At 44.4% G+C, this 23,599-nt stretch overlaps 1 protein-coding gene across 8 annotated transcripts in view; it reads right to left on the bottom strand.

The window, feature by feature from the left end:
- Positions 1-23,599, bottom strand: part of NFATC1 (nuclear factor of activated T cells 1) — a 116,295-nt gene that overhangs the window by 77,153 nt on the left and 15,543 nt on the right. For all 8 annotated transcript variants that reach the window (XM_075745190.1, XM_075745192.1, XM_075745194.1 and 5 more), the window contains exon 3: positions 18,744-18,903. In XM_075745190.1, coding sequence (XP_075601305.1) covers positions 18,744-18,903 — 160 coding nt within the window. The remainder of the gene's footprint in view (positions 1-18,743; positions 18,904-23,599) is intronic.

The raw sequence follows: 23,599 nt of genomic DNA, 5'->3' as shown, positions 1-23,599 counted from the left end.
CGCGGGACACCAACAAACCACCGCGGCACCTGCCATGCTGCGGGCTCTCGCAGCACCCTTGTCTCTTTCCAGCTGTTTCTCCCCACCTTCAGCCTCAAGCTCTGCAGGTGTACATGTTTCAGCCACTGCCGTATCACCCGGGTGCTTTTTAGGTCTCTGCTCCAGAGGGATGCAGGCTGCTGCAGCCCACAGTGTACCTAGGACTGAGAGGGGCACATCATCCTGACCAGGTACCTCTTCCCTTTGCTGGCGAACAGGCATGTAAAAGGGGGTGCCAGTTTTCGGATGAGGTGCAAAGCTCAGCTCCAGACCACTTGTCAGTGGAGGTGCTAAACTTGGGCCGTGAGAGTGCTCCCGTACACTCTGTTCTCTGATGAGAGCACAAGCCAAAAAAAGAGGAGCGTCTTATTCAAAACAGCAGAGCAGACAGACTTCAGAATAATAAAAAAAAAAAACCAACAAAAAAAATAAAACACCTCCTTAGGATCTGAGGCAACCTTTTGGCTGTGATAGCTTCTGCTGAATTTTATCTGACACAGTTAACCAAGAAAAGTGTATAATTTATGTTCTGTGCAACTTAACATGCATGCTACTACACCTTAGTCCTTCACTTACTTCAAATAAAAATGTAACAGGAATTCCTACAGGTTTTTTGTGCTGCTTTCAAGATTTATTTTTCCTTTCTAAAACTAACTTTCCTTGGATTCACTCAAACTCTGTTTTAAGATCCAAATGTAGTCAGAGCTGGTCCACAAATAAAAATAAAATGGCTTGTTCCTGCAAAAGGCTAAGCCTGGGCAGAGGGCGAGAGCTGGACAGGAGAAGGAGTGAATGGAAAACAGCAGGAGTGTGTTTTATGTGGCACTTTCTAGTGCTGCCATTGGACGTTAATTCAACAGTGCAGCAAAAGAGCAGCTGTTCACATCATGATGAATAAAGATCTATATAAAACTTCCAGCTGCAAATATGCTGTGAGGAATTATTAATCTTAATGTAATAGAGATGCTGTACACTCAGTCACTGGCTCACAAGTCATTTCGGTCTCTATCCAGGGAAAAACAGCCTTCGTGGCTGCTGGCTCTCAGCACAACCATGAAATCTCCTTGTCTAAACAGCCGCAAGATGCTGCTCCCTATTTCTAGGAAGGATTTTCCTCCTCAAAAACAGATGTACTTAGAAACCAACCCAACTCAGACTCCTCCTAAAATTGTTAGACTTAGAAGAGGGATGACCACCAGAAAAAGAGTTACTAACAGAATGAATTTGTAGGTCCAGAGCACCTTATTCACTGGGACACCGGGAAATTATTACTGCTCTCATGCCATTTTCTACCACGAGACTAAAGAGATGTCCTTCCCATAATCCTAGCTGCCCTTTCATGATCCCCAACCCCAATTTCAGGTGATCGGGGGCAGCCAGCCCTCTCCGCACCACGGCCCATCTCTAAGAGAGCATCACCTAACTCTGCAGCTGTGGGAGCTTCCAAAACCTCCTTGCAGGACGGGGCTGGGGAGAGTTGTTGCCCCGTGGAGGGACAGAAGTGGCACCCACTTAAATGAAGAAGTTTTCCTCTTCGTGAACAGCCCTGCAGTTCCCAAGGGGGGCCGCCGCTGGCCCTTGCACGGGAGGACAACCTTTCCCCTGGATAGCTTGTCCTGCGGCACGGCCACCACGTGTGACCTTTTGGGGCTCACCACCCTAGCAGGCTGCGTGCATTTGCATTTGGACAGGATCCATAGCAATACGAAGCTGAAGCATGGGAAGTTTTCAAACTGCACTTGAGTAAATGTACGCTGAAAACAGAAAGAGGGGCTCTGGAAACCGCAGATTAAAAATCTGGGTCTGAGAGGAAGTCCAGTGCAGTAGTAGGTAGTTCCCCTGAAATACCCAACCCTTCAATTTACTCAGCTTCCACTCAAACATTTGCCCTTAGTATCCGTAACGGCTTTCAGTTTGGACAGTCATACCCATGGTCATGTAAGAGTTAAAAAAAAAAAAAAAAATCACAGGAGCACTGCAACAGGAATTTATTACATATTCTTAGGCAGATACCCCGGGCAAGCTTATACTTGTGAACCTGCCTTTCGTCATGCTGCTGATACATTGCTCGCATCCAGCAAGCTCCCATTTGTGGGTGAGCACAGGCTGGCCCGGGATCCTCGGGCGTGTGTCAGGTGCCGTCAGCACAAGTGGGTCGGGCGTGATGCCCTCAGCGATGTGCGTCCCAGCCATGGCACAGCACCACTGCCAATATCCATTGGCGACTTCTCCAAACCTGAGACACCCCATGCACCCCGAATGCCGTGTTGTCACTCGGTGGCTCACTAGCATTGCAGTAACTGTGTGACTTTGACTTCCCACCCCTACAAATTCGAGGGCAACGGGGTGCTGAGTTATCCCCAGGGTTTATCTGCTTAAGGGTCAATGCTTTTGAGGTGCCCTTCCTGCACATCAAGATGAACACTGGCTCACACGGAACAAGGGCAACACAGTTCCAGGAAAAATAGCTCTGGGGTTCATAGACACCAGTGAGACAGCATTAGGCCAGAAACAGTTGCTTTCCCCTAAATTTTAACTCCTATCCCAATGACATTTATTTAAACTACTACTGAAGACAGAAAGCTGGGGCTATGTTTAAAGGCTTTATCTCTGTAAATATTTGGAGAGCTATAAATACTGAGCCATATTCATAATATGAATATTGGACTTACTGTTCTGTTGCCATGAAAATTACTATAAATACACTTCCAATTCTTAATTTCTCTGACTTGCCAAAAACTCCTTTAAAGAGAAAAATTAAATTAAAAAAATTCTTACGTAAGATGACTTGCTATTTAATTAGCCATTGGAGTCAAAGGCCACAGCACAGAGCAGGACCTGAAAACTCAGTGACAGAGGCAGACAAAGCACATAGTGCACTAGCGCGCTATATAGCTGTATGTCCCAAGTGGGGGCTTATTATAATCAGAAAGTCCATGAGTTAAGCCCTGACTGCTTTCTGTGTTTGGGGAAAGGAGGGAGTGAGAAGGGAGGCTGTCTGAAGGTCTGAAATAAACCTCCTCCCTTCTTCCGCAAGTCACACGAATATTGATGGCTTCCAAATTTCACGGTACCTCTGTCCAGTTCTTTTTAATGCAGAAAGGAATTAAAAGAAGGAAAGCATTTCAAGGCATTTTATAAAAGTGCAGAGCAAGGATGGCTCTGTGGCTGAAGGAGGAGTGAGCTGGGCACAGGGTGATCGAGTTCCCATCTCCAGCTCTGCCAGATAGTTTTTGCTTCATCACAGATACATGACTTGATTAGAGCAGAGAAAATTTCATAACAAGTTTTCACGTATTTCCAGCCTGCTCTATGTTTAATCAATTTGTGCTTCAGCCTTCTTATAAAATAAAAGCCAGTAACTGTGCCATGTGGCCAGGTAACCCTTTCTTCACTACAGAAAACAGTGCTTCCCAGCCCTCTGGTTCCAATCCTTGTACGATTCACACCCATGTTCCTTGGGGAATAAAGCATATTAATGCAACCCTCTTGCTCTTTGGAGTCAGAAAAGTGCTGTCTGCATGTGTATGTTCCCCAAGACAGGTTCTGCTTCCGTTGTTTCAACCTCCCCAAAAAAGTGTAGTCACCACACGCACAAGATTCATAAACACGCTATTTCTGACTCCTGTCTCAGAGCAGAAAAGAGCACACTTCTGGTCCTACTCTCCCTCCACAAGCCACCTTTGATCCACCTGGTCCTACAGCTCCGATTACACTGCAGTTTTATCTGGGAGCATGCCTTCTACAGAGTGCATCTTAATGCAGCAATAAAAATAGGTCAGGTATATTTTATAGCTCGGTTTCAAGGTTTTGACCTCCAAGACAGTCTGATTAAACTGTGAAAATTTAGAGAGGTTGGATTCCACACTGTGAGTTGTTTGAGAGCAACGGTGATGCCATTGGTTGATGTCACTTGTTTTACCAAAGGAAAAAAAAAAAAAAGGATGCAACAAACCAGATGCTCTGACCACAAAGCATAACATGAGCAGCTCTGAAAGGCTCATGAACTGAAAGGCCTGTGATCTCCAACAGCAAGTAAATAAAACAAGCATGAAGAACTCTTAGATAAACTTTCTCAACATATACAGACTATTTTCAATTGATTATTCTGAATATTGTCACATTGGGTAACATTACTTAGCAACAGCTATTGCACTAGAATTTCATGCAAATACTAACCAGCTCATACCACAGCTCCATTTAAAGCTATTAAGATGGCCAAATACAATGTTGCAAAGATTAATGGCAGAACTTGCCAATAAAAGCTTTACAGAGTAGCTTAACTGGTGCTGCCAATAGATGACACCTTGCTACAGTGGCTGTAGCAGGATATCAGTGCATGACTGGGATTTTAAGATGCTCAGGGTAACACTTTCTCCTTTGAAGGGAGGAACTATGAGTCCTGGTGACCAAGGCCTGTGTTTTTACACCAAACCAAGACAGCGTCTATATCAACCTGTTGACTTCAAGCATGAGGCCCATGAGGTCAAGTCCCTAGCCAGAGAAAGGAATGTCAAAGTCTTAAAAGGCACCTCTCCTCCTCACCATACTCAAGCTTTACTTGGGTATCTGACCTAAGAAGTAAATATCGGTCCTGGCAAACTGGTAAGACCTTAAAGCCTGCTGGTCCCAGTTACACATAATTACACACAACACATGAAGTCAAAAAGAAACAGGGAAAAGCCAGGTGATTCACATCACCTAACTTTAACACATACGGGCTGGACAACAACAGGGTCTAGTCACCTTGGCTGCCTTCACAGCCAGCAAAATGAGACATGCACCCTGAAGGTGTGACTTACCTGAGCTGCTTCAGATGTTCACATCAGAATAAAATTAATAGCTCCCTGAACTCTATACCGACAAGCCTTACCCTGATTACAGAGAGAAACTAAGACAATTAGCTCAGTTGCAGACATCTACGGTTAGCCAAACAAACCCAAAACATAGACTTGCCCCTGTAACCAGCCCAGGCCACAGTTCAAAGCATGAGCGTCCCACAAACCCAGGGCAGTCCTGCAAGAAAGGCACAGTGCACTTAGCCCAAAGAGACACGGAGCAGAGCTTCTGTAAGAAGACCCCTGCAGTGGCAAAGCCCGCTACAGACAGAACACTTTGCACTGCACCATCATGCATTTTGGGCAGTCGCCCACAGCTTTTCACAGCAGGGGTACGAGACCATCAACTTGAACAGTGATACTTTGCAGCCCTTTTCTCTCCCACAGGGAAAGGTCAAAGTCAGCTCCACCACAGCTTAACTTCAGCGCTTCGGCTTCTCCACCCTGATTCTGGGGGTCTGCTGTACCCTGGGACTAGCGTCAGCCACAACACAGGGTGCACAGTGGGTGGTCATGGCTGGGAGATGGACACTTAACCAGCTCCACCCACAGCTGCCCTACCCCTGCCTGAGATGGGACAAATAACCCTTCCCTCCCTCAGAGGAGCCGTGCTGCAAGGATCAACTCATTCGTGTGCAAAGACTGCAGCAAGCCCCTCCGGTCCCAGCAGCGCTCCCCACCTCAGCTCTGGACCACGCGGGGAATTCTGGAGCAGCATCGGGTACATTTTGGGTGGCCTTGCTCTTGCTTCAAAACCAGAGTGCATGTTAAAATCAATGTACTCTTGCTAACGTTCATTTTTACACTAAATTCAAACTTCCTATATTGCATACCTTTATAACACAAAAAGGGAAAAACCAATAACTGGAGAGTTGAGAGGCCAGAGGCCAAATTTGATAATTTTTATTTTCTTTATGTTATTTTACTCAAGACTGGAGGAACAGAAGAATGCTTTTACTCATTAGGCAATCTTCCTAAAAATATCTGCTATTACAAGAAGGCTTCTAGGTTAACGCTGCCCTGTGATTAGAGCAACTACCCACGTAAAATCCATTTGGGCTGAGAGTTTCAGCGGCTTCATTTATGCTAGCAAAACTGCAGAGCCACAGCCCAGCGCCAGCATCGCCACTGCACTGTCTTGCTCTTTGCAAAATCTCTCCAACTCGCCTCCATTTCAAGTAGAGCTCTTGCAGCCAGCAGTGGGGCTATGTCAGTTCACATATTTTAAGGTTTTCCTCACAACCGGGAGGGATTAGAAAATGAGGCTTTGATGTGTTCAGGACATGTGCTTGAGATTACTTGTGTACCTAGATGCTAGCACATGTGCCTCCAAGTTGTGGTCTAAATTTGTTTGTCCCTGGCAGCTCACATTTGCAGCTATGGGTGGAGTTTGTGTAAAATTCTATTGCCGTATGCCATTTTGTAGTCAATAATACTCTATAACCTATATTCAGTAACAGTATTTGAGTCTATACTGAGGAATATTATATTATTGCAGAAGAAGAGCTATGACACATGAGGCCCACATAATGAAAACAACATCATTGCCAGAGAAGCAGTTGAAAATTAATTTGAAAGCCATTTGGAAAATTATTACAGTATTATTAAGGATTATTGATTAATAAATGCTTTAATATTCTTTTTAAAAGCTGCACATTCCAAGCCATTTTATGAATTCCTGCATAATTTACACATTTTATATAGCTTTTTATTTATTTTGAGATGACAGACACTATCTAAATATTGTTATAGATATAAACACAACTGCTCCACACTGTACTGTGTTTCAACCAGACCAAATACTCTCTATAGAACAAGAGGCGTTATAAGATCTTAATACAGAGTTCTGCAAAGAGTGGCAGGGTTGGGTTTTTTTTGTTTTTTTGCTTTTTTCATCAAGCGTTGTCTTCTGTGGACTTCTCCAAGGTGAAAAACCAAACCCATACCAGTTACACTTCTTCAGCACTTCACAACTTCTAGACGTGCTATTCCTCTTCAAGTCAATAAGAGTTTTACAGCTAAATCTAACCCTGCATGCTTTGGCAATTTTCTCTGGTGTTTTTCTCCTAGAAATGCAGGCACTTGGTACGCATATAGCAGTGAGACTGTATTAAAAGCCACAGCAGGTGGAAAATAATACAGCCCAGGGAAGTTTTTGTTTTTGACTCTCCTCACAATCAAAGCTACGCACAAAGCACAATGAGGCACAGTAAATAAAGACATTTCACACAGACAAGCACGAAAATCTTCCAAAACAAAGAAAATTAAATTATCTTTCAACTAAAGAACACACTGCAGTGAAAGACTAAATGAGCGATTCTAATTAAAACCATGCTGCGAATCTCCTACTTTCCACCACGAAAAAAAATCAGCTAGTACTTGTGCATGTACAGCCACCCTCTAAAATCAGTCAAGCAGCTTCCCAGCCAAACAATGCAAGACACAGCATCTCAGAACTACAAAACATATTGAAATTATTTCCATAGCAATCATAACAACAACATGCCAGGCCAGGATGTGCAGGGAGGGGGGAATGGTGGCAGGAGCTTGGCCCCCCGCCGGCCCCGGTGCTGCCCGCTGCACCAGGCATGCCGGTGGCGGCACCCACGCAACGCCCGTCCCCTCACCCCACAGCTGCATCCAGCACCCCAGTGGTGTGTGCCACCCCCTTGCTGGTGCTCACTTGGACAATGGTCGGTCTCATCCAAAATAGTTACTCGCAACCCTCCTCCACCCCGCACTCATAAGCAAAGCATTATGTCCCCGCGTGCACACGGAGGAGAGCCACAGCACTGGTAGTCCTGGTCCCAGGCAAGCACAGGCAACGTTGTGCAAGCCCTGCTCAAGCTTCTTAATCCTGACGTGCCACAACCATCTTGGGCTGAGGTGTCTCTCCTTGCGGTGCTAAATCAGGCAGCAGCCTCAGGTGAAGGTGTTGGGAGGGAGGTGAAAACTCGGGACTAACCCTTTGTGCCTGAGCTGTTCCCCGGCTTCACGCAGGGCTTGGCTCTGAGCAGCTCTCCAGAAACAAAACGTGATCTCTCTTCCGATCCACTCCCTTCTAGCTATTTACTTGCACAGCCACAATATGCTGTGGGCTTCCCGAACGCTAGCCACTGTCCTTTCATGGGCAGAGAGCCGAGGGGACAGGAACAGGCGGCTTATTAAGTACAGTAAACATGGGCACCCATGTCCTGTGCAAAACATGCACGATATGCTGATATTGCTATTTTGATGCAGGCATAGGGACAGGAATCAGCTAAATACAGCAGACTTCAGTGACTAGTCTAAATTACAGATTCAAATGACATGAAGAAAGGTACAGTTTGCCCAAAGACAGAGGAAAGTAATAGGAAGATTTTGGATAGCGATGGGAAGCTTGGCTCTAGCATCTTTACATCTGATTTGCTAACAAGACACACAGTAAAAGCTTCAGAGACACAGGGACTCCATGCCCATTAGACGTGGGCAAGCATAATGGGGGCAGAACAAAAAGCAGAGGCAATCATCCTAAGGGATCCCAAAATCAAAGGAAACCAAAGACAGAGGCAGAGGAAAAGGAGGATCCAGTTAATAGCATTCACCTGAAAACCATCAGAATGAAGCAGCAACACATGGGGAACCTGCAACCAATGCCCAAAGTGCATCAGATTTTTAAGAGCAAATATCTCTCCTGAAAAGCAGTAAAGAGGTCTGTAAGAACAGAGCGCAACTTGCTCTCTTTTTCGTGCTATTTTTGGGCAGTTGGCAGCTCCACACGCTCACGTGTGACACCCAATCTCTTGTAACACCCATGCAAGGCAGTGAAAGTGTCTTAGTCCAGATTTTGCAGCTGAGTAACCTGAGTGACAATAAGTGACACAATTAATTGCCAGTTGAATATGTAACCTTCCTTGGTAGCAAACTTAAGCGTGTGTTCAAGACTTAATCCCACTCTGTGAAAATTTAAGGATGTACTTGGATGCTCTGTTGCACTGTAATAGAAAGATCACTTTGCTCAATCTCTTTCACATTTTTTCTCTTACATTACACAGAAATGGACCAGCAATATTTTTATACGAGTAAGATTGCAAGTGGTAAGGGAGGAGCTCTGTTTCTGGTGAGGACAACAGGTTTTCACCAGGATTCCCATTTGGCAGTAACACGGTGTTATCAGTGCCTCCAATTCATTGAGGGGGACTTTGGTGTCTGTAACGGAAGTGCCGAGGAACTCCCAAAAACGTACCCATGCTATGTCTGCAAGTGTTGTTTACTGCTTTGAACAGGGCTGCATTTGAAACCTAGGCAGTAGACTTTTAAATCCCAACGTACATAATGTCTGCATGCAAACCAAAAACAGGAGTTCCTCCATTTTATTGGGTACTGAAACATTAAAAACAGGTGTTTAAAAACTGTATTACAAATCTGTCTGCAACCTGTATTATTTTTACCATGTGCAAGTAAATTGATCACTAGCATGTTTCAACTGTTTCAGTGAAAATATGCAACTCCTGCTAGATTACTTCTTAAACATGTGGAGGGAGGAGAAAGTTTATTTGATTTCGCTGCACTGACAGCATGCAACATATTTTACTTATGTGTATGTATATAGCAGATGCTGTAATGGATCATCTCCCTTTCATGGCACGTATCAAAGAAGATCTCGAGCTATTCTTCACAAGTAAAGAAATTATAAACCCCTGGTCATAATGAAAGCTGCAATGTACTTCAAGAGAGCAACGGAGTAATTTGACACCGTATTTTCCACTGATTCAGCCTGTTAGTTGGAACAATGACTGATTAAAAGGGAAAACCTAGATTATAACCACATATACTGACATTCCAGATTACAAGGTGTGTTATGGATGTGATTTTTTACTCTTACATATAAAATCAGAAAGTATAAAACCAGAAATTATTCCAATAGAATTACATTGGTGTGAAAGTGATCTGAAATACAAACTGCCTCCCAGTATATCTTCATACAGAATGTACACAATGTAATTTTCATGATATATATGTTTTATGTAGTTTGGAGTACCAAGAAGGAAAAAAAATCATTTGCCCTGAGATATTACACTTAGGAATAGAGGACAGATGTCTAGTTGCCAAAGCAGACTTGTAAAAAATTAATCACCTGCCTCATGCAGGTTAGCAGTATTTGGCAGGTAGGTTAGTTCAGCTCATAACGAAGCATCTGGCTTTTGGTAAAGCTGCATTTTAATTTTAACCGTGTTTCATTTCAGCTTTTGGGCGCATGTCAACGTGCAATAATCTGACAAGTCTGGAGCAGATTTGCTGATTGGTAACTTTGGTGTAGGTCTTCTCAACTGCAACCAAAACTAAGTCAAGTAACAAGCGTGGTTCACGCCCAGACCACAACCTCACGTATCATCTGAACCTCCCTGTAAAGCCATTTTAAACCCAGTCATCAACATCTAACCCATCCACAGTCTTATTTTCTTCAAAACAGCTAAACTGAGTAAGAGTCAGCAAACTCCTAAACACGTGCTTGAATTAAGCAGGCTAAACTGACTGACTGCAGGAGTGCTCCAATACTGCTTTGAATGTGGTCTGGTATGGGGTGGTTTGTTTTGTTTGTAACTAACTGAGGTCTGGTAATTTAAGGCAAGCAAAAGGTCTACCTACGTTGTATTTTTCTTTAGAAAAGTGGGTACCCATTTGTAGCACTACTGGTAGACTCTTTTGGCTAACCAGAAGCATCTGTAGCTCCTTCTTGGATGCTGGGAGGGCAGAAGAGCTGCTGAAGCACAGGGAGGTCTGCAGAACTGCAGCCTTCTGATTCTGTGACTCTCATCACTTCTAGGTACTCCCCCTGATGCGTGCATTTTCAGTGGAAGGGTGCTTCTACCACAAATTTATGGGGAAAAAAAACGCAACACCACCACCACCAGTTGTCCTTGTGAGAAAGCAATCACTATGCAGATGCACGGGCCATTTTTTAACTTGAATAACTCAGGCATTTGAATAATGTTCCCAAAAGACAAAGATCTATTAGAGCATCAATTAAGCAATTGCCAATTTTTGGTTTTACATTATGACCATTTTTTAAGCTTTCAAATATGCCAAAACCCTCAGGAATCTCATTGGCTGTCATTTTTCTCTTCTTGTATCACTTAAGCTGAACTGTTTCTTTCTAATACTTTTTTAAAAAAGAAATATAAGAGAGAATAGATCACACTACAGGCTCCTGAGCTCTAGCAGATCTTGACAGAGAGTACAAAGGAAGGAACTGGGAACATTTAGCTCTGCAAGCACATTTGCAGCAGCCTCACTAGCAGTACCACAAACACCTTTGCCGGGCTGCTGCGGCTTGTGAAGGTATTTTCCTAGCACATTGCTGCAAAGAAGTCACCTATTTCAACTGCTGATTATATTAATTTTTTTGTTTCCATCTGCAGTGAGCACCACCGGCTGACAGATAGTCCCCAGGCCCACAGATTCACTTGCACTTTATTTAGTTACGTAGAAAAAACAAGGCAAGCGGGATTTTTCTTATCTTGCTTGGGACCTGACCGCTTGCAGGAAAGGGGAATGGCAACTTTTAGAAAGAAAATTTGGAGACAGAACAAGAAACACGGCATCTCCAACTTTTAGCAGGAGTGATGCAATATTAAGCAGGGGGCAAAAGGGATGAAAAGGCAAAAATAGCGTAGCACTCAAACACTCAGGGATGAGTCCTGATTCCTCCCTGGAGACCAGTGATGCACGTTTTTGAGGTATGCTTTCAAAATAATGATGAATTGCCCTTTCTGACAATGTGCAGAAAAGACTCTGTCCATACTGCAAACAATTCACTGAGCAAAAGGATGCAGCACGAGACCTGAGGACAAAGTAAATGAGGAATAAGAGAAGAAAGACTACTACATTTATGTTGTGTCTTTCTTGGTCTTGGAGAGTCTTCCATCTTCCATCACATTGTTCTAGACACTCAGAGTGCGTGTGCAGAAACCAAAACCAGCCTGGCAAGGGAAGCAAAAAGGATGACTCTGTGAGCAGTGGTGCAGATAAAGATGACTCCTCTGCTTCCTTCCCAGGTCTAACCTAGAAGGTCTTTGCCTTATCAACCACCACCAGAGAACAGCTAGAAGATACCCCACACAGCAACAGCAATGCCACCGACTGCCTTGTTGCAAAGGATGAGGCAGAAAGGAAACCAGGAGAGGCCAAGGAAGGGGAAAGCCAGGAGCTGATATCATCACCCCCTTTCCCAAGGGAACGGTGACAGCAAGACCAGAGGAGTGGGAGCACTTTCTATCCCCTCCTCTCTCAAGGCCACCACTAACTTCTGCTTAGCCAGCAGCCAGAGCGTCCAAACTGACGGCAAACTTAGGATGTTGGGCTAAATCCTTTGGGCTGGAATGCCAGATTGAATATCTCGGTGTCCTAACAGCCGGGATATGTACTGCGGCATCCGTCAGGCCGAGCGTGGGTGAGGTATCATTTTTAAAGGAGAGCAGAGTGCATCCCCCAAGCGCTGGCTGGTGGAAATTTCCTTTTTCATTTGGAAAGGGCTGTTGCGCCAAATAGCAGAGGCATGTCCCCAGGACTACCCATAAATCAGAGCTGAAGTTGCATTTTCAGGGTCATGAAAGCTTCACCGGCTGACAGCAGCACACTTTGCAGAACGGCTCCCTTCTGGACTTGGCCCTTCTCAGGGAAGTCATAAGCTACCTATACGGCTGTGCTTGTGGAGCTGCCCTGTGGGACCATCTTCATGTGAAATACCAAAAAAAAGAAACTCCCCTCTTCCCAAAATACAATCTTCTAATGATGAAAAACCACGACAGAAAGCTTTCAATGGGCTTTCTTCCATTTGTTGGATTTATAGAAGCAATATCAGCCTTAAAACATCTGCCAAATCATTCTACTTTTCAGTTTTGATTATCTGTCTGCTAGTTTGAGGTGAGCTTTAACTACACAGATGCAAGAAGTGAGAAACCCATTCAGCTTAGATTTATTCTTAAGAAGTACTGGCTGTCTAAAACAAGGCTATAAAATGTAGGCTCCCTGTCTGGTTTGTTGTATGGTTGCATGGCTTTGTGCTATTAATTGCAACCTGGCTAACAGGTGCTTGCCAATGTCTTTATATCTTTGCCATAAGAAAGGATTATATTTTCCTCTGGATAAAAGGGTGATGCTGTCTTCTAAAAAGAAGTTAAGAACAGCACAGAGAGGAAGTCCACTGTGTCATGAAAAGTTGAATCACTGCTTACTTATGAGACTATGCCCTCTTCTCTACCCTGACAGACCCAGAGATGGAAGGGGAAAGCAGCCAACACAATTTTTTCGACATCTACTCCTCTTGGTCAGGTGTCAGATGGCCATGAGCTGGACCCACCAGGGACTGTTTTCATTCCAGTTCCCTTGACTCACCCAGCAATGGTGGCAGCCCCGTTGTTTAAAACACACTCGCAGCACTGACGGACCCCTACCAAGAAAAGCACTTACGCACACACTGCAGGTATGTGAGAAGTTCCATACTATGTACTTGAAAATTAACCACAGGCTCACTCTCTTATCAGAGCATTGCTGCAAAGGACTTGCCCCGCTCCATCTGGAAGAGCCTTCCTCTCAGCTTCCTTATCCTTTCATCTCCTTCCTGTCATCAGTACTGAACACGTCTTTCCAGTCTTTTCCTTTAGCTCTTCATTTCTCTCTTCTTCCCATCTTGCCTTCTGCGTAACTGCACGACTCCATTACCTCATGCTGTTACCTGTTTGTGAAGCCTGGTGCATGAGAAGTGCTATATGAGACTGTGTTAAAACATAAAGCCCCAACCTGAATGCATTTGCAGCTCACTGGACCGACTGCTGCCCCCTGAAGTTACAGCGGTTTGATAAAGAAGGCTTTCTATTCCCTGAGGGGTTTGCAAAAGGTATTCATAGCTCTCGGGTCCGGAAGATGAAAGGACTCTCTGATTGACACCTGTGGTGGCCAGCACCTGGACCTGGACACTACTTGAGCTTATTATCTGAAAGCAACAAAAGCAACTGATTCATGGGAAGCAAACGATAACATGCTCCACGTGCACAAATAGCTCAAAGGCATCCTGGTGCCTAATTATGGTGATGTGGAGATGTACAAAAATACTGAGGCAGCAATTGCTTTAGAGAAGAGTTTGACACTTGTTAGTCATAAGGGGATTTAAAAGTTCCAACATATGCCTCAAGGCCTTTGAAAATCGGACCCAAAGTGCCTACTTGAGATCTTGTCAAGAAACAACACTGCCAACTCTTGTGAGCAAGTCTCCTGGCACAGACAACATTTTGACTATGTAAATCAGGAGACAAATCATTGTGTTTTGCCTGTAAAATGAGGTAGTTCAGACTATTCATCTGTTCACAGGCTCAGATCAAATTCTGTACTGGAGCACACAAGCCGTACACAACCTCTACCATCTCACTGCAAAGCGATACAGTGAAAGGCAAGGCAGCATTCACTGTATCTTGAATATTAACTTATTTTTCCAAGAGGAAAACAAATTCTGGCTAGTACTGGTTACCTAGATAAAAAAGAAAACCCCTACAACTGCTTTTCTTCCCTTTTCCTAACTGATTTATCGACCTCATGTCAAGAGTCATCTTGAAGAAAATTCCTGACATATTTTGCATAAAAAACCTGAATAATAATCATGACTTTTGAAAGTGCTTGCTAGACTGTTCTGTGCCTTTGAATATCTTCTTTCACCATTTAGTCCAGTCTTCTATGGGAGTACATCATATCCTTTAATTAAACAATCTTTTGGATTTTATCTCACAGATACACCGCACCCTGCTTGTAAAAATTCCATCTCAGGCAGCCAAAGTGCTTGACTTATTCCAAAGATGAGTTATTAATTAGAATATCTATAGACCATATATTTATAATCTGGTGCCATCCCTCCCCAGGGAGCCTAAACTTATCTGCCAGATTACTTACCTGCAGCTGAAACAGAGCCATCACTGGCTGGAATGTAACCCCCATGTTACGCAACTCCTCACCACCACTCTCAAAAATGAAGAATGGGAGATAGGTCCAAATGGAGGATGTTTTTAAGACATTCGGGATGTAAACCCCTTGCATTAAATTCACCTCGCTTAATACATGGCTGTAGCTATCTAACTCTGTGGGTTTCCTAAAGTCCATTTCCCATTCACTTCATCTTGCTTCATTCAGAGCAATCCTCAGCCTAGTTGTGAAGTCCTGCAAACGCAGAGGTGCCAGCAGGCTGCTAACAGGCATGATTTTGCTCCCCAAAGTGGTCCCAGGTTTCACTGTCGCCTGGCACGGCGTGCAGCTTCGTAACACCCGATGCCAGCTGGGGCACCAGCCCCGTTCTGACTCAGAGGGGGGAGTACCCCAGTCTGGAATCACCAAAGGCAACGACAACTCACAAAATACTTCCCCGAGCCAAGGGGTAAAAGCTGGCGCCAGCCGTGAGCTCACCAGCACCGCTCCCCAGCACCGCTTGCTTGCCAATCTTCTGCAGCATTTTTAGCATGCTAGGTGTGCCGGCTCATCCCACTCTCAAAACGTTTAGCAATCAAGAACAGCGATAGCTTGGGGCTGCCACGGCAGCCAAACCCCCAAACAGGCAAAGACGAAATGCGAGAGAGAGGAATATTGTATTACAGGGTCATTAGCCCTCACAGGCAACTTGAAGCGCTCAAAACCATATCGTTCCTAAGTGCAGAAGGGAGGGTGCAGCCATCCCACAAAAGGAAATCCATAGGAAATCCTGCTGGCATGAAGCAGGATTTCTCTCTCCTGCTGTGAGAAAGCCCGCAGGACCCTCCAGTGAGCAAGCCCCACGCAGATGATGGAGATGATAAGGAGCGAGTGGCGCCTTCCAGCACCAGGTTGGGGCAAGACTCTGCTGCCGTAGGCAGCCGCCAGCTCCCGCCAGGCTTGCCCCTTCCACGGTTCAGCATAAACTCCCCCGGCAGCCTGCCGTCCTCAGCACTGCCTGCCCTTTCCCAGGCTCAGATTTGGGAGAGGAGAGTAATTCCATACACCAGCAGGCACTCAGCATGCAGCTGAGTCCCAGTGCAAAGCTCTTCAAGGTTTACATGTGGCCCTCTCCAGCTCCAGAGAAAAGTCACCAGCCTGGAGGGGCCACTAGAGCCAAGGAAAAAATTGGTCTCCAACCCTGGACTTCATGTCACACCCAAGAAAGACTCCTGCCCTCCTACACCGCTGGTCTCCTCATCCAGCATGCTTGCCTTGGAAACCTTTGATTTTCAGACCTTCTACCTCCTACAAGGAGAGATGGAGCAGCAGCAAGGAAGCTAACGCTGCCTGGAAAAAAAAAGATAAACATGCTCCAGCTGCAGAGAAAGCAACCTCCTGGCAATTTTGCTGGGGAACCATGCCACGAGCAGCAGATGATTTTTGGATTTACTTCTCCTATGCCTTACCATGCCCTACAGATACGTGGAGGTATTAGTGTGAGAAAATTTCCTCGTTTGGGAAGCAGGATGCTAGTAAGAGGGGGTTTGAAATGGAGAAGGGAGGAAGAGACCTCTTCCACATTCTCCCATTTTTGAAGGTAAAAGAGCTCTAACAAAAGCAAAACTTCAGCAAGCTCCCCCAAAGCAGCAACGTAAGAAAGACCTGGCTGCCCACACAGGGCAAAAAGAAAAAAACAACACAAAAGGGTAGTGCAAGAGGTCAGAGCAGTTTTATGAGGGGTTTCCCTGAGTCAACACAATTGAAAACACCAGGAAAGGGAAATGCTTGATCCAAAATCTCTCACCTGAAGACACTCAGATACTGTTTGAGCTTATATCTGGGTGTGAGCCTTGAAACTTAAACTCCTTTCTGTATACCGTAGTGGACTGAATCAATCTTGACCCAAGGACCTGCACATCTGGAAATACGTTGATTAAGAGATGCATTTTACAGCTTTTGTCAGTCACTGATTTATCAGAAGTTGCTCCCTAGATTTCCTCCTCCTCCTTTCATTTATTTATAAGTACTTTTGTTTTTAAAGTACTTCTTTATTTATAAGTACTTACTATTTCAATTATAAAAAATATAAGTGCTTACTTTCTTTTTGGAAGTACTTTTCATCCATCCAACTCTGATCTAAGTCAGAAGCTTTTAAGTATTTCCTCAAACAGATAACTCTGGCTGGGATGACAATGTCAACATGGAGAAGCTTTTTCTGGCCCTCTTTATGTTTCTGTTCTTTTTGGAGAAAAGGATGTTCAGGTTGTAGTAAAAGGACTGAAAAATACATTAATCCTTACTAAACCGGTAGAGCCAATTGACAGGGCTAGGACTGGCTGCTTCCTCCCCTCTCCCTTCATGCCCTTCCGCAATTTCCTCTGCTCTCCTCTTTTCTGACACTTGTTTGTGTTTGGAAGCAGCATGCTCACTCCCAACAGACGGGGACAGGGGATGAGAGGGGAAATGTCTGGACGCATTTAGTCCAATTAAATGTTGGCATCACATTCAGTCTTTCCAAAAAGCACGTAGGAAACTTTAAACGCCATGCTGGCCGCTGCGAATTGATGCCTCCCCATTTACATTTCCTTGCATCAAGCCACAAACAGAGTAGGTATTAATTGTCATCAAGCGTGTCTGCCACAAACCCCTCTTTAATATCATTCACAAATGTTCTGCTAAAACCTTTCGTCTTTCAGCAGATGACTTCCATAATCCCATGTCACTGATGAGTTTTGGCAGAGCTAAAGAGCGAACCGTGTTTGCTGCTGACAACTCCCCTCACTTTCCTTTTTCAGCTGCCGCAGCAGCACACGAGTTCTGCAGCAGCATTCCCTGCCCAGTGTCATCTCAGACTCGCATCATTCCTTCGAACGACGTGTTTGCTAACAGGGTTTTACAGCAAATAAACAAACGCACGCGAGCCCTGCACGTGTGGTCTGTACATCATCTTGAGCCATCCGGTCTTTCGACAAGCCGCTGCTCCTGCATGAAGAGTTGTGGCATAAACCCAAGCAGCGTGAGCAGGGCGGCAGCGCCTGCCTCCCTCCCACAGACAGTGCCCTGACACCCGTTGAGTCCTGTGCTGTCCAGGCAGTGATAAAACCTGGGCTCCGCTGCACAGGGGGCCACAACCCCGACAGAAGGCAGTGAGAGTTCAACTTCCGGGTGAGAAAGAAGCAGCCGAGGAGGGACAGGCAGAGTTGGCTCTCTCACACTACTTTTTCTTTTTTTGTTTTAAACAACTAAATCTTGTTCTTCCCACTCCTGAGAAAAGTCCTTTAAAAATGAATGGGACTAGTCATATAAATGAATTAAGCGTCAGTTTACAGTGTTATTAAATTAAATGCTTTATATACAGTAACTGAAGAGTTCGGTAGAATTCCCGAAACTAGATTCAGACCTCAGATGCTTTCCAGAGTGGCTGGAAGGGTTTACGGAACTAAACAGAAGAAACTCAAAAAGCTGCGCTTTGCTCAGCATTCACTGCAACATCCAAACCAACAACATACTTCCACATTACTGCTACAGCTCTGCCCTCCAACATGTGTTCACAGCTCTGATTAGATCCAACCGCAAGTTAAGGACTAAATGTACTGAGGCACGTCCCCAGCTGATTTCAGTATAAACTGCATGTCTGGAATCTGACTGCACAGATAGGTCCACGGCCACCGCCTGCCAGCTGAACTCTTGCTAAGTCGCATGCGGACAGAGAAGCAATCCGCTTGCGCTCTATTCACATTGCTAAGAGCAACTAGATGCTCCTGCCTTGTTTTTAATAAAGGCTTGGTCCAGCCAGTTTAAGGCATTCTCACGCATAATAGTGTTTGAGGACAGGAAAAATCTCCCGTCACTGTTCGGTTTTGGAGAAGAAAGGGTGCTCACCACAGAGCATGGAGATAAATAACCTGTGGTGCTCGTTACACATTTTGGTACCTGCACAACAGGGTGGCCCCCCGCAGATGCCTTCACAGCCCCTCGACTGCCTTCCGTCTCGTAATGAGCTCGATGGTGAGATTTCGGCTGCACTTCAATACGCAGTTCATAAGGTCCTGAGTGAGATGGCAGCTGCCAATCAAGGGCAGGCAGGGATGGGCTATAATGGAAAGGAAAACGTATTAAAAATTGACATCAAGTACACTATCACAGACCACAAGCATCCAGCACTATTACTTTAGAGACCATGTTTCGCAGTTCATCCTTCACCATCTTACATTTAAAATTTCATCAATATGGATAATGCCACGACATAAGTAATTTAGAAGGTAATGGTTATTTTATGAACATTTATGGGTCAAGCACATCTGATGGCCCAGATGCTATCCGGTTTGTAAACAAAATGGAAAAATATTAAGACACAGCTTACAAGTATCTTAATATATTGATTCTTGAACCAAAAGGAAAAAGGTAGGCAGAAAGACACAGAGGAATTTAAGGAAGAGGATTTCTGCTGTGAAAGTGAATGCCAAACCAGCTCTGGAGGCGTTCTGCATTTAATGAATTTAATGGATTTCAACAGATCTGCTCAGTTGACAGGGAGCAGAAAGAAGAAAAAAAAGCCATTTCCCAGCGTCCTTCACAACACAAAACAGGTCAGAGAGTCTCAAAGCAAAGCTGATCTCTTTCTGGTTCATGCACTGCAAGGGAGCAAGCTCTGAAGTCAGAACTTGCTTACAAATCCTACAAACGATGATGCACAAGCCAGAAGAAAATCCAGCTAGCTCTTCCGGCCCTGTATTGAGTCTGCAATTAAGTAAAATATTAAGGACTCATTACCATCACACAAGCAAGCAACTCGACAGCATGCGATGGTGGGGAAGTGTCATTCTTAGAAACCCACTTCCAGAGTAAAACCACACTTGAAAATAGTTAGCAGAGCTTGGCTGTAAGAAATGCTAAGTTGAAGCTTTGGGTTAAAAAAAAGAAAGAGAAACAAACAAGCACTGTAGGAACAGTAGGCCTGAGACACATTTATTGATCTTAAAATTGAAGCAAAAAGCTTCACGATGAAAACACTGATTTTATGTCTGGTGTATATTCTTTCCTTCGGTCATATCTCTTCAACAGATGTCCTTCAAAAGCCTTTGCAAGTAGTTAAACAGCACAACCGCAACATACTGCCCTGCCCTCTTACATCAAACTTTATTATCTCTCCCATCAGCCTGGAGAAGAGGACAAGCAGGCAGAAAATCACGGTCCTCAACTCTTTGTTGTTAACATGGACCAGGACTACCTGCCACGGCGAGAGGGCTCATCCCGCCGCAGCACGCAGATGAGGAAGCTGAAGGGCTAATTAGCTCTCACCCCAGCCTGAGAGAAGGCTGGCCACCGGGATTTACAGGTTCCTCGCCTTGCTGCTATAGCCCTGGTGCAAGGAACAGTCTGGGCAGTGTGAATCATGGCTGAAATGAGCTGGCTGGGAAGGAAAGGATGCAGAAGAGCTTCCGCACTGGATGTGTATATTACAAGCACATATTCAGCTGGAAACTGAATACTCCATTTCACTGTCCCAGCGATCCACATACTAACCCAGCGCACTTGTGGCTCCTCAGGCATTACAGCTCTCACATCCCCCAAAGCATCATTGCTGTCTCTCACTGCAGGACAGCGACTTTAACCACTTGCACTGACTTTTTTTATTTTTGCTTTGCCTTTTTTTTTTTTTTAAAGTGCTTGTCCAGCCCTTTATCACCAGCATATTTAGCTTGTATATGCTAGTGCACGTGCACACATGCACTGATGGGATTTCAGGTGGTGCTAAGTTTCTCTACATTATCTTTCTTCACTGCTTATAAATTTGAACTATGTGATTTGAATGCCTATAGATAGGCACTACACACATTACGGGGGCAGCTGGAGCCACTAAGTCCCAGCCCTGGGTGAGGACCAAGACCACCCTCACTCCCTGGGCAACCCCTGGTACCCCCGCACGGCTTGCTGGTGCATCGCAGGCTCCAAACTTCCAGCTACTATGCTCTCCAGCCCTCAGGACATGGAGCATCCTCAAAAACAACAGGGTGAGAGAAGAAAGTAGCCATACAGCTCCCAGCTCAGCCCAAATGTGAGCTCATCCAAAAGAAAAATGTTGCCTCTGTGAGGGCTCCCAGCTCCCATGAACATCTGGATCCAGCAGGAGCCAGCGGAGCACTCTCTGCAGAGGCAAGACCCTGCCAGGGACAAATCCCGAATTTGGCTACTGCCCTCCCAAGCACGGGAGCCCCAGCCTTGGCTAGAGGCAGGACACTACGTCTTCTGAGCTCCCGTGCAAGTGGGCCCACCTTGGGGGCGAGGAGAAGCTCTTCTGCTACTAGACACTCATACAGAGAGCAAAGAGATGTCAAAAAATTACAGGCAATTGGCCATTGTATATAGCCAGTATTCTTTGCCTAGCACGTTAGGTACGCATACTTTAGTCTGAAAAAGTCTCAAAAAAAAATATTCTGGATAAACCATATTTGACTAATGATAAATGACACGGAGGAGAGCAAAACAGCTGTGTCTCTCCTGGTGATGATCAGCACACATTTTTAAACAGATGTTTCTGGTTTTAAGTAAATTCTCACTTGATGGATCTTTTTTTTTTTTCCTGAGGACACAACATCTATCAGATTTGAAATTTTTAACTCTTATTTAAAAAGGACAATTCTGACCGGAGGCATGTAGTCCTCAAGTGAAGAGGGATTTTTTTAAAGATACATATAAGTAAGTAATAGTTTCATAACTAATTACATTTCTTCAAAAAACAAAGAAAAACCCCAGGAAAAAACCCTTTCCAATCAGCACCTGAAAATGTCAGTATAATTAAGTTGTAAAATTCACATTCTCAAATAAAACCTGAAAATAAAAATACAGTTTGCTGTTAGCCTGCAATCTATCATCGAAATTTCAAAATACCACCTGCCCGATTATAAATTGACAATTAATGGCAGTTTTCCTGATAAAGGAAGCAGAGTGATGCATTTAACAGTGTCACGGGCAGGGGCTGTCAGAGCTATTTCCTATGTTAGGTTATCTTCATCGTGCACTTAATTTCCTGCGGCTAAACGTGGTTAAAGGAAAAAGTCACCAAGCAAACGGTGTAGTGGCAAAATCAAATCTGGTTGCTGCAAACAAACCTTATCAATTTGAAAAGGCCTAAACTACCTCATGTAGCCAGCATCACGCGGAGGGGAGAAGAGCCCCTCCTTAGGGGTCAAGAAGAGAAAGAAAAGGTCTTCCAACCAAATATACATCAGCGTATTTCCCTCAGATCGAATTTTCCACCAACTGAAAACCTGTCCCATTCCTTTCTACACCATAATAAATCTAACTATAGTCCTCCTAAATGCTGTAATGAGGGATGGTTGTTTCAAGGAGGGTTCACAAAACCTGGTGTTAGGCTGTAGAAAACTCGCTGAATGTAACTCTGTCCTACATAAATCAGATTACAAAACAGATGAATAGTGATTTATTTTGCATACACCAGATACACAATATGATTAAATCAAAAACAGATTATCCAGTCTGGATGACTTCTGCCTTTAGCAGAAAGATTTATCAAGTTTAAAAAAAAAAAAAAAGATACTAAGCAGCACACTGGATTATAGACAGGCAGGAAACAAAGCCAAAAACTTCTACTAAACGTTGCAAAGGTGTTTAAGCCCCATTTTCACATGACTGCTATGCACTGGGGAATTAAATTACCATTACACTTTCTAAGCTACTAGATGCCCAAGTCCACTTGAAAAAGAGATTTGCAAACATTTTTTGTCCTTAACTAGGCTGCTGCGCAAAAGGTGTCAGAGCAACTGCTGGTCTCACACAGGGACTCCCCCTGCTTGCTGGCCAAGTACCACAGCATGGAATCATCTACCCAGGTAGCTGCCTGACAGCGGCATACGCCACCGCCTGGAAGGGCAGGATGGAAAATGTGATTCAGTGCCCAAAGTAAAGCAAGTCGCTTAGACGGAGTGTGGCTGAGACTGGGTGCCCGGCACTAAACTTATTTTTTCTAACAGGGAGTGTTCCTTTAGAAACAAAAACATAAACTAGAGAAACCACAGGGCTGCTGAAACTTTTACCAGGCTGCTAGTTTGCCCCTGCTCCAACTGTGCACCAAATGCAAATATGGTTACAATTTATTATTTATTACCCAAGTCTCACATTGAAGCGGATGCCTGTTCAAGATCCTTCTGTGTTTTTTGGAAGAGTAGGAAAACAACGATGATGCCTATGTGTCCACCAACTTGACTGTGGTCAGAAAAATATACCTGCTTTATATTTCGCTTATGAGTTAAAGTGGGTAGATTTTGCTCTCTCTTTTTTTTTTTAATTTCCTGTCTGACAATTGAGCAATCTGGCTGCGAGCTGTTAAAATAGATGCTGTGTCCCACCCTAGACTTGGCTGTATTTTGCTGGCATGCGGAGCAAGTAGCTCCTCCGTGGAGTGCATGCAGCACGCTGGAATTCCTCACACTGAAGTCTGAAAATGCAAGTCGTTGTCATACTCCTAGATAATACTTAACACTACTGTCCTAAAATTTCACATTCAGAGATTGATTTGCATGCAAAAATTTGCATTTTTTGGCTTAGAAAAAGAGTTAGAAACTATTGCCACAGGAATGGAGATAACAAACAGCTGGCATCGCATGTCTGCTCATTCTGAATTTAGAATCACGCGGTGCTAAAACGAGCTGGCGAAGGAAAGCCATTAATAAGATGCTCACAGGGGCGTTTGAATGAACTGAAAAACAGTCAGGAGAAAGCGTGGGGAGGATTAAATCAAACAAACAAACGAAAAAAGATTCAGTTTA

Source organism: Balearica regulorum, chromosome 2 (genome assembly GCF_011004875.1).
Source record: "Balearica regulorum gibbericeps isolate bBalReg1 chromosome 2, bBalReg1.pri, whole genome shotgun sequence".
NCBI classification, from domain to species: domain Eukaryota; kingdom Metazoa; phylum Chordata; class Aves; order Gruiformes; family Gruidae; genus Balearica; species Balearica regulorum.
The sequence above is the reverse complement of the archived record's forward strand: the minus strand, read 5'-3'. Positions and strand labels throughout refer to the sequence as shown.